The sequence below is a fragment of the Limulus polyphemus genome, unplaced genomic scaffold (assembly GCF_000517525.1).
Source record: "Limulus polyphemus unplaced genomic scaffold, Limulus_polyphemus-2.1.2 Scaffold4171, whole genome shotgun sequence".
Lineage (NCBI taxonomy): Eukaryota > Metazoa > Arthropoda > Merostomata > Xiphosura > Limulidae > Limulus > Limulus polyphemus.
Window position 1 is genome coordinate 74593 of NW_013669781.1, and position 11752 is coordinate 86344.

Genomic DNA, 11752 nt, shown 5'->3' on the forward strand with positions numbered 1-11752 from the left:
CTTCCACAGTCTCTACATTCTGAAGCACCTATCATCTCCACAACCTTCAAATATCTGAACACTTTAGTAATAAGAATATAGTAAGAGAATGATCACATTGGGTTGATTGTTAGGGACCCGTGGAGAATTGGTGAAAAGCATTTGAACTATGCTATGAGCAAAAATGTCCAAAACAGAAACAGCAATAGCAGCTACACCAGTACTGTGTTGGACCTCCACATAAGAAAGTTGTTGTCAAATTGCTGACACAGAATAACATTAGGAATAAATACACCACGGTTGTAATGGACTATTTGATCACATGACCAGAAGTTCATGTTATTTCTAACCGGGAAACGGAAAATTCCAAGAAAACTCGTCAATGAATTAGTTTCAAGATTTAGTGTGTCTATAAAACTTCATTCAGATCAGGGACAGAACTTTACATCAGCAGAAATGTGTTAGACCCTTGGAATAAAAAATACCAGTACAACAGCCATTCATCTATCTTCTGATGGCATGGTGGAGAGATATAGTAGTACACTTTTAAGTCAGTTAGATATTCATATGAATGAACGTCAGAAGTAGTAAACTCAAGATCGTTCACTGCTACTTATGAGTCATCAAGCAGTAGTACATAAAGGAAACACGCCATCATCATTGATGTTTGAGTGTGAACTTAAAGTGTCATTGGGTCTTTTGTACCCACATGTGGAGAATAGCAATTCAACAGTCTTACACGGAATATCCAGAGAGATTAAGGAACACAACTCACAACATGCATGACCCTACCCAGGAAAGACTTAAACCAGTGGATCACCAAGGATAGAGTCACCATAGGGTTCACTTAATCACCTACCTATAGAGAACTCCCCCAGTGATAAGACAGCACATGATAACAAGAGACAAGAGGTCATTCCATCTAGATACCATAAACATTTGGTGAAGGGGGAATTTTAATGTACTGTTTTATTTGTATATTAGGATTGATTAAAGGACATCACAATTCAGGAAGGGACAGTGTTGCAAGCTCTAGTTTAAATATTTTAATTCAGATCTAGAAATTTCATGAAAGTTGAGAATCTAGAAATTTCGAGTAGTACATAGAAATAAGAATTGAATATATACATTTCAACTTCACTTAATTAATGAGTAATGTGATGAGTGATTCGGTTAATTGTCAGTTAGTGACTTGGTCAGTTGGTGAGAAATATTGCGATTCAGTTAATTAGTCAGCGTGTTTGTTATTTATCGAATAACGGAGAAACTATGCATGCATTATTCATGAATTATGTGTATATTAGTTTCGGAGTTGCTGTTGAAATGTTGTTTGTGAACTTAGGCCTGTATCAAATATTATTGACAAATGTATTCGTTTTCATTACGTGGACTGGACTTCGCATTATTTTTACCAAAAAATCCAAATGTACCTGCCCAATGATAGAACACGTCTTAACACTATTTTACACACATGTTAAGTTTTATAACTGTCACAGATCAATGTGGTTTATTTTTTCGTATAGTGATAACAGGGCTAAGATGAAAATTATAGGGAGCACCACGTGATTTCTGATAATAAGTCATAGCATAATACTGTGAAGAGCTTCCGAAACAACCAGTATTTCATTAGTCCATCTACGTTCAGGACTTTTTTGATGCATTTCCCTACTATGTTACAATGACAATAATGTGTTTACTTGCTTTTTTTTCTGTTGTTTTTCTCTTAGTAACTTTTGTGGGTGGTAATACTTTACACGTTTATCAATGAACACCGTTGTTTATATATATATATCAGAAAATCTAAAAGAGATAGATAAATTCTAGATAAAAAAACAACAAAAGCAATCTTGCAGTTAAGAAAAACTAAAGCTATCTATCACGTGCCACTATGACGACGCCAAACTTATGGGCTCCTTCAACTCCCCAGGTCCACGCGCGTGAAGTTAAGTTTCAACAGCGGGTGAGGTGAACTTACCAACGTGGATAATACAGAGGCCAGCAAAAAGTTCAATTAAGACTAAAGTACACTCTTTATCTTATCTTAAAGAAAGAAATTAAAATGGCACAACATTTCGTGTATTCCAGAGTCTGCTGAACTTTGGCTTGTGTGAAGAGCAGATATGTGAAACAAGAAGCACTTTTCTGTTAGAGCTGTAAGAGTAGACGTACTGATGACAGCAGTAAGCAACGCCAACATTTTTCAACTTTCTTCCTGGATGGCAAAAATTACGTCATTGATACTGAACATGATGCGGAAGGGTAAGAACATTATAAACGCATACCGTATTTTTCGGTGTATAAGACGCACCTTTTTTTTTTACCCTAAAATTTGATGTCAAAATCTGCTTGCGTCCTATACACCGAAGGTATGAATACTATATATGTATATATATACGATATACACAAGCCATGTGTAAATATAATTAAATAGGCATGCATAGTTTAGTTCAATTGAATGTGTTATTGATAACAATAGTAGTTTTTTTCTTTTGTGTTTAGAACAATATATACTAATTTCTAAAGTATCAAATTGAATTTTTGTTCAATAAAAATCTTTCAAGTGCGACTGTAGCTTTTTTTCCCCCCAAAACTTTGTCTTCAAAATAAGGGTCCGTCTTATACACCGGTGCGTCTTATATTCCGAAAAATACAGTAGGTAGAAGAAATAAGTGCTTACTGAAACACACGTATCTATAGACGTTTCATTTCTACATAATTATTCATTCATTAATAACGTTTGTTAGATTAAAATAGTTATTCAGTCGACCCAGTCGTAATGTATCGTTAATTTAAGACGTTAAAGCATATGTATGTGTGATTTAAATATGTTTAGCATATTTCTTAATTATTATATGAAATTAATAAAAATAACAAAAAACCGATATCTAATCTTTATGCCTTGTTTAATTAAAACTAGAATATGCTGGACATGTCTTTATTTATGGCCACTATAGGAGTCTTTTCTAACCGGTTATGTGTAACATTTTGGAATGTCGGGCCGTTCACACAAAATTCGTTGTAACCTGTAGCAACAGTCTGATAGTAATTGCGTGGTCTTGTCAGTACTGGATCAGATTGTTTACCACGAGTTTCAACATCAAACTCTATTTCAAAATGTTACTAACAAGGGCTCTGTAATTGTGTAACCAAGATGACGTCACACTTTCTAGAAAATAATAGTGTTTTTCTGTAACAACAATTACTTTTAACTGTTTCTTGTTACCGTAACAGTCATGCCACGTCGTGAAGGATAACCGATACAGATTTGTGTTGAAAATTCCGAAACGTATCACAGCTCATCAAACGAACAACGCCGACGCCAATAACAGGCAGTAGTACAGATTAAAGTCAGCAGAGGTACGCACGTATTACGTAACAGGAAATCAACGAACCTCTACAGTAGCAGGCTGGTAGTTACACGTTTCTAGAAGATACAACTGTACAAGAGGCGAGCAACTGGATACCGTGTTTCTTTGTCGCTAACGTGTATGGAGAGTCAACATTGAACAAAACGATTTTACCGAGACCGGTGGAAGTGAAAATACACGCGTAGTGATTACATAATTCAACAATTAATATTTAAGACCTCAAAATAAGACACTGTTTCACTTAAAACTGTCAATAGCTAAAAGTACACCAATAAACATCGTTCGCACAAATGGTCGAAAGAAACATTAAGGCTACATGTTTGAAAATAAACACAACCGTTATTTAGAAATGGACCAAAGTCCTTTGTGTCCTGGTGAAATAGAACACAAACAGATCGTCAAAACAGAATATCTTCCCTTGTCTTGTGAAACGTTCAAGAATTTTGAGTCACTGAAGGTACAACAAAGTAGAAATAACAAAAACTTATCATTGGCTTCGTCTAATGGTATCTCTGTTCCTTCCGCGGATGATAACCTTCTCTTGTGGAGAACATTGGAAAGAAGTCGCGGTTCGAACCAGGAAGTGCTTGAATCATATGATATAAACTCACCTTTATATCCCACTGATAGCGACATCATCAAGGTACTAATAAGAGATATGATCGATACGGTAGTTCGTGTGGCTGCATCAAATCCTTGTACAAAACGAACTTGTGGTTTTGATGACTTGGAGAATGATGCTATTCGTAACATTAAGTTTGAATTTACTTATAAGAACAAAGACACTGAAAATCGCCATTCTTTTCGTGAGAACTGTGAAAACCAAAAACAGGGCAGATCGAATAATAGAGGAACAAACCACAGATGTAACGTGTCAACCAACTCCAATGCGAAAACGTATAAACACATCCCAACTGCTTCAAAACGATTGAAATTATCCGTAAACGACGGGCAAAGACGGTTGGTGGATAATCGTGACTTGGAACATCAATCGAAATTTAAGAACAGAAGTGAGTTGAACGCAGAAAGCAGCTCTGGTCATTCTTCTAATTTGAAAGTCGAGCCTGTAACATACAACAAACTTCTTAGTCCTAAACTCATTTATGAAAGAAACGTCTCAACTTTCGAAAATAAACGATCCTTTGACATTTCAAGTGATGAGGACCCTAACGAGCTCATCATATGTGAAGAATCGCGAGTTTCTGCCCATCCTGGCCTTGAGTTGCAATATATTAGTCCGAGACAAAGGGGTACGGTTCTTCCCGTAGGTGGTAAACATGACACCAGAAGCACAGAGAACAAAGACATAATTATAAGAAGTGTTAGGACAAAACACGATGTTCCACTAAGCACTTTTCAGCGTGAAACCGACACCAATCTTTTAGATTCTGAAGCAAAGAACAAAAAACATCAACTCAAAACTCAAAGGGAAGGCGTTCGAAATGATCGAAAAATTAGACCACTTTTCTTTTTCGGTGAAACATTTTGTCCAGAAAACAGTGGAAATGTTCTCAGAATAAACGACTCTAATTGTCACGAGCTCTTGAAGAGATGTAGTCTTAGCAATGACTTGAGGATAAATAATCTCACGAAGAAGCCAAAGGACCACAACTTGGTAAATGAAGTTTCTCGTATTTCTTCAGAGGATAGCGTATTTACTAACGAAAAGCTACTTAGTGGAAGGTAGGCTTATATAATGAGTTATTCATATAAAAAAAGTAATTTTTTTGTTGCGAATAACTTGTAGACCTCTAAAGCTATCTGTTTGTTTTGAATTTTGCGCAAAGCTACACGAGGGCTATCTGCGCTAGCCGTCCCTAATTTAGCAGTGTAAGACTAGAGGGAAGGCAGCTAGTCATCACCACCCACCGTCGACTCTTGGGCTACTATTTTATCAACGTATAGTGGGGTTGATCGCCACATTATAACGCCCCCACGGCTAAAAGGACGAGCATGTTTGGTGAGACGGGGATTCGAACCCGCGACCCTCAGATTACGAGTCGAGCGCCCTAACCACCTGGCCATGCCGGGGCCTTACTGAAGTACATACACCATTTATTAGTTTTTGGCACCTGGTAAATTGTTCAGTGGTCTGTGTGGAAATTGTGCTCTAGAACTTGGAATGCCATTCAAAGCCTCTTGCAACTGAATGAGTTCTAACCGTGACAGGATAAATAGGCCTAAAAACCTGGTTTCATACTCGTGGTGGGCAGAGTATAGATAGCCCATTGTGTAGCTTTGTTACCTGTTATCATTATAAATTAATGCTGAAATCTGGTATTTTGAATATACATTTCAAGCAATAACGAAGTAGCTCCCCAAAGAAATTAATACAGGTGAACCAAACTACTGCCAAAGTTTCTATAATACAGTGTTTTTGAAAGCAAAAGATAAACTTTTATCATTAATGTACCTACTAATTTCATACAATCTAATTGGTTGAAGAAAAAAAAAAGGATTAAATGCTTCGTTCAAATATCAGGTGAAGTTCTGTTTGTGATTTACAAATTCTTAAAAAAAAAAAGGTTACTACGACAACTTAGCATGTAACTGATGGATGCTTTTTATATGTTTAACTGTTAGGAGAATATTTACCCCAATCATCGAAAGCTACTTTCAGTCTTCACTCTCACACCGATGTCGTAAAGTAACTGCAGGAAATATGTGATGGCAAAATTATATGTCAACTATGGTAACTCGTTTGTTCCTATACAAATCTTTAACCTAGATTGACTGTACTTTTGTAGTTAGTGAGTGAGTTAGACCTTCAGAGAACAAATAGAAAAACCTGGGTCTTTAGACGGGATTGGTTTTCTGAACGCTAGTGCTGCCACCATTATAGATACATTTTACTACCACGGTTTAAATCTGTAATCAACATGTTAAACTTAAAAGAAGAAAAAATTTATTCTTTCGCCTATGTTATGCTTAAGAAACTATAACACTAAGACTCCATTACCTTTTTACACCCCCCCCCCCCCCAGTAGCTCAGCTTATAAGGCTAAAATCCGGGTTTTAGATACCCGTGGTGGACTCGGCATAGATAGCCCATTGTGTAGATTTGCGCTTAACAACGACATAAATAAAACCACTGCTTATTATTATTAATTAATTCATACAAATTTCAAGTTGTTACTTTTTTTTTTCTATATCACTAATGTGTCACCAAAGCAGTTATCTTGTTCTTTCTCCGTTACACACATTTACGGGAACAACTGGCGATAACACTGGTTAAGGAGGAGCCATGAAATGTGGCATCGCATAGGAAAACACAAAGTAGGCTTAATTCGTGTTAGGCCTAAGTTCTTGCATTTTTCTTGTTCAGTCAGTCATACAGAAGCAGAGCTACCAACACTCGTGCATTGAGCGTGAGACTCGCGTGCCTGGGCATATATATTCTCACGCTCACACTCATTAGTGAAACAACAAAACAAACCTCACTTGTTGGTCAAATTAGCAGGTTTTTATAAAGAATTGTGGTTGATCTCCCAGCTGGATTTAGGTCAAATTCAGCATCACATCGACCAAGGAAAAGCACCAGATAGCGACATTTTGCTTTATGGAATAAACAACTATATCGGGAAACATGCCTCTAGACCCTCCCCCACCCCTAGAATGCAACAGTCTTCGGCGCTCACAGTAATAATTTACCGTGTGCTACAATTTTACTTTTTTTCGAAAGTCCTCTCAAACAGATTCCTAAACGTTGGCCCCCTGTATAAGCCTTTGGAAATTGTCAACAATCAATTACAACCTGGATAGCTGATACAATCTCTGAAAACTAAGGTAAGAGAAACCTTACTACCCAGTCCAACAAGGCCAGAAAAAGTTAAACCCAAATATTAAACTAATCTTTTGGCCTAAAAGTCCTATTCTGAAATAAAAAAACAAACATTTAGAATTTAAAGTTGCTTTCTACTATATTAGTTAGAAGTTCAAAATATGATAGTAAAGGCCTAGTAGAAAACAAACTTACTTTATTATTACTTAACACTTATATCAATAACTAGATGGAGTACCCGTCCCCTGGACGGAAGTTATGTAAATTTATGATTAATTAAAGGTTATCTTTGGAGATGAAAAGTTGCTTCCCCTATATGTAATCGTAAAAAAAAACGTCCATTAAAAACTTCAAAACAGAAAATGTGAAACTGAAAATTTGCATGTATCTCCGCATGGACCCAATAAACCTTCTTGCCAGATTTGGTAAAGAACCATCAACAGGGGGCGAAAGTAGTAGTAAAAATGCCCACTAAAACCGCAAAATTGAAAAGTTGTATGTACCTCAGTATGAACCTCCATACCAATTTTGGTGAAGATCCATCCACATCCTGCGAAGTAGTTACATCGACAGACAACAGGCAGTACTATTATATTTATTTAGATTCTTTTGAAAACAAATTTTTCATCTATACATCCTCCTGACAATCACAAAACCTTTGAAACTATATTTCAATACTTGAAGTATTATTAGATAACGTTTTAAATGTTTATTATCTGTCAAAGGGCGCTGAAAGCAAATATAATTTTTAATGAGCATTCTTGGTAAATTAGAAAATATTGAATGCAATTTAGCTACATTTTATGCACCTTATGTTAACCTTTTTTTGTTTTCTTCCTTGTCAAGTACAAAACTGCACAATAAGCTATTTGTGCTCTGCCCACAAGAGATATCGAAACCCGATTTTTATTGTTATAAGCCAACTGACTAAACGCTGAGCCACTGGAGTAGGCTTTGTACACATTATGTTAACATAAGTTCCTGAAACAAATTTTATCAGTTCAATTCTTTACAATAATAATATTTATCAGTTTCTTTAATGATCTAACTGTTTTTATATTGTTGTTTGTAAATTCTTTACAATAACAATATTTATCAATTTCTTTAATGATCTAACTGTTTTTATATTGTTGTTTGTAAATTCTTTACAATAACAATATTTATCAGTTTCTTTAATGATCTAACTGTTTTTATATTGTTGTTTGTAAATTCTTTACAATAATAATATTTATCAGTTTATTTAATGATCTAACTGTTTTATATTGTTGTCTGTAAATTCTTTACAATAACAATATTTATCAGTTTTTTTAATGATCTAACTGTTTTATATTGTTGTTTGTAAATTATTTACAATAATAATATTTATCAGTTTCTTTAATGATCTCACTGTTTTTATGTTGTTGTTTGTAAATTCTTTACAATAATAATATTTATCAGTTTCTTTAATGATCTCACTGTTTTTATACTGTTGTTTGCTGGGAAAACTGTGTATCAGGATTTTTTGAGATTTTTAGCAAACAACAACAACAAAAAAACAAAACAATAAAAGAACAAAAGTAGTTGTTATTGGCGAGTTTGCCCCCTAGTAATAGCAGTTAATAATGGCAAGCTCTGGAAGTCAAAATGCCAGGTTTTAACCAACAAAATTATAAAGATATTTGTTAACTTGAAGTCAAGAATTAATTAGAACATTTTATAGTTCTAAACGTAATATTTCCTAATTTATTTAGAAAATAAAAGTAGTCACTTTTAAAATTTAAAATAAAAAAGTCGTGTATTATGATTTAGGCCTAACTAAAATGTATATTGTAAATAAAATTTACAATGTCTGTTATCCTCCAGTCAACATTACGAACGTTGAAAACTGTGTACATTGTTAAGCCTTATGTTTCAGTAAAGTTTCGTCTTCTGAGTTCTTTATAGTCCTAGCTACAGCATTAGGAAAGTGTCTATAATGTCATAAAAGTTCATTAACGCTACGATTGAAACCTTTTCTATGTGTGATTATTTAGTTTCTAATGAACGAACGTTTTGCTTCACTTGAAGAATTTATCAAAACCTCTGCATAGTTTTAGACGATATGTTTTTTTCCTCTAATTTCCTCTAATATCTAATTCAATTTTTAACCTAGCGGAAAAGTAACACCTCTGAAAGAGACCATGGTAACAAATGGAAATTTACGATCACCAAGTGTAGACAACAACCGACCAATAAAAGCTACGGATGGTACTAAAAACCGAAACAAAAGCGTAATGTTCAAGCAACATTCTAACAAAATCCACTCGTTATTCCGCGAACCTCAAGATGAAGCGATCGACCTAAGTAAAAGAAGAAACGTTGGTAAGACTAATGATACCTAATATTAATGATCACATGACAAGAAGTGTACATTGTACGTCAAACTCGTGATTAATGATTTTATCTTTTCGTAATTTTATCTTGATAAAATAAGTACACGTTCCATTAACTTCATTATATTTCTATACAAATTTCAACTCTGGAAGTAGGTTAACAGATACGAGTGGCAATCACGATGCGACTTAAAATATGTTTCACTATTTCACTAGGTTAATTGATGTCTTTAATTTCGAAGTTTGTGACAATCCAGTTTAAACCACTGACAATAAAATAGTATAAACTCCAACTTGATTATTAAAATAATGGAAGTTTCGTGTTTTTTTTTCCATACGTTTGATATAGAAATGTTTCTAATATATCTAAGTCTGCAAATAATAATATTAATTTTCTAGAAGTATTGATAAACATGAGAATAAGACAGTATATTTAGATTCACCCATATACTATTACGTAAGTTACTTTTTTATACAAGATAAAAAAAGGTTTTAATCAGTTTGTAGTTAAAGACAAAAATGGCGGATTTTCATGCTCAGTATTGTCAGAACGTAGATATATATAAATATATTATAACAAATATTTGGGAAATTAAATAGAAAAGTTGACAGGTGAATCGAATCTCTCTCTATATATATAAAATACCGTAGATCTGTCGAGAGGATGAAGAAAAAATAGTTCCTCGAACTGTGATACAAAACAAGTGATTAGTAATACGTTTCACTTCAAAGAAAATATGGAATTATCAATAAGGGGTCATTAATTTATTTATTTAAAACAAGTGACAAATAACATGTCACCTCTAACGAAAATATGATTTTAATAAAAATATATTATCAATAAGGGGTCGTTCCTTTATGTAGTTAAAACAAGTGACGAATAACTTGTCAATTTAAACAAAAATATGACTCGTATAAAAATATATTATCGATAAGGGGTCGTTCTTTTATTTAGTTAGATATCTTTTTACAATTTTGGTACCTAATCTTAGCGGAAATATCAATTACGATAATCCGAAGTGTAGTTAATACTAAGAAATTCAATACATTTAGTATAAATAACAATTAAGTCCATGTTTGTAGTTTCATAAAGGAAGATTGAAGCCTGATTCAAGCTCATTTTGGATTACTGTTTGTTTTGTTTTTTTTCACCGTTTTTCGTCTTTGGAAAAACTAGCAAGTTGTGACCTTTTATTATAATTGACCACATTATTTTCACCTTAAAATCATTCGTGGGAAAACGTTAGTTTAGCACAGACGACCTTAATGACAAAAGACGAGGTACTGAATGTGAAAATGTATAGTATTCGGTAAACATCGTGTATTCTCTCATTGATTAATATTGTAAACTTTATTGTTAATTGTGTAGATTTCTTCTAGTCTCTGACGTTCTATAGATATTTACGAATATTTTGTAACATCCTCTCTCCAATTAATATGAAAAATATCCATAATCAAGATTTATATTTCGATTATTCCTTATCCTGACGTGCTTAATATTAGTCGGGCTCTCTGGGCATAGTCGTCCCTAATTTAGAACTGACAGACTATATTTCGGGTGAATCCGCTCTTTGGAAGCAGGCAGAAGACACTAATAAATACTCGAGTGAGTTATCTGACACGTCATGCCATTTAGCACTATTTTAGTGTTAGGTGATTTTTTTATTCTCTTTTCTTAGTCTTAGTAAGTTTCGCCCTCTAGTGTCTAAACACCGAGATAAATTGTTTTTGTTTGTTTGTAATTAAGCACAAAGCTACACAATGGGCTATCCGTGCTCTACCCAGCACGGATATCGAAACCCGGTTTCTAACGTTATAAATCCGCAGAAATACCGTTGTGCCACTAGAGGACGGCTGGAAGGAAAGCATCTATATTGAACAGCACGATCTCAACGTACAGAACGCGTTTTTGCGTGTCAAAGGGTCGCGAACCAGAAATCCCAGGATTAACGGTTCAGGCACGCTAACCACCTAGTCATGTCCAGCCCCGTATTGGGAAGATAAACCAAAAAAAAAATAAAAAAAATAAATGCTCAACGCAATTGTAAAATTTAAGACCAGTGTTACTTAAATTAACCATTACAAAATTACATGATTTTTTTTTTTTCAGTTAAATTTTTAACTACAATTTTTAACCACAAACTACACCTATCCTGTACACTCCACCAATATATATATGAGGCTTAGTCTCATGCCTTCGATTTGTCTGTTTCCAGGGTTACTGATGAGGGATGGAATTCCCCGAAACCAATATAACTCAGTCTCAAGTGGAG

General features: G+C 34.3%; 1 protein-coding gene across 1 annotated transcript in view; it reads left to right on the forward strand.

Annotated features, from left to right (window-relative positions):
* The first annotated feature begins 1933 nt into the window (after window positions 1-1933).
* Window positions 1934-11752, forward strand: part of LOC106470705 — a 21946-nt gene continuing 12127 nt past the window's right edge. The window contains exons 1-3 of the mRNA XM_022399341.1: window positions 1934-2238; window positions 3211-5030; window positions 9260-9468. Coding sequence (XP_022255049.1) covers window positions 3664-5030; window positions 9260-9468 — 1576 coding nt within the window. The 5' untranslated portion in view covers window positions 1934-2238; window positions 3211-3663. The remainder of the gene's footprint in view (window positions 2239-3210; window positions 5031-9259; window positions 9469-11752) is intronic.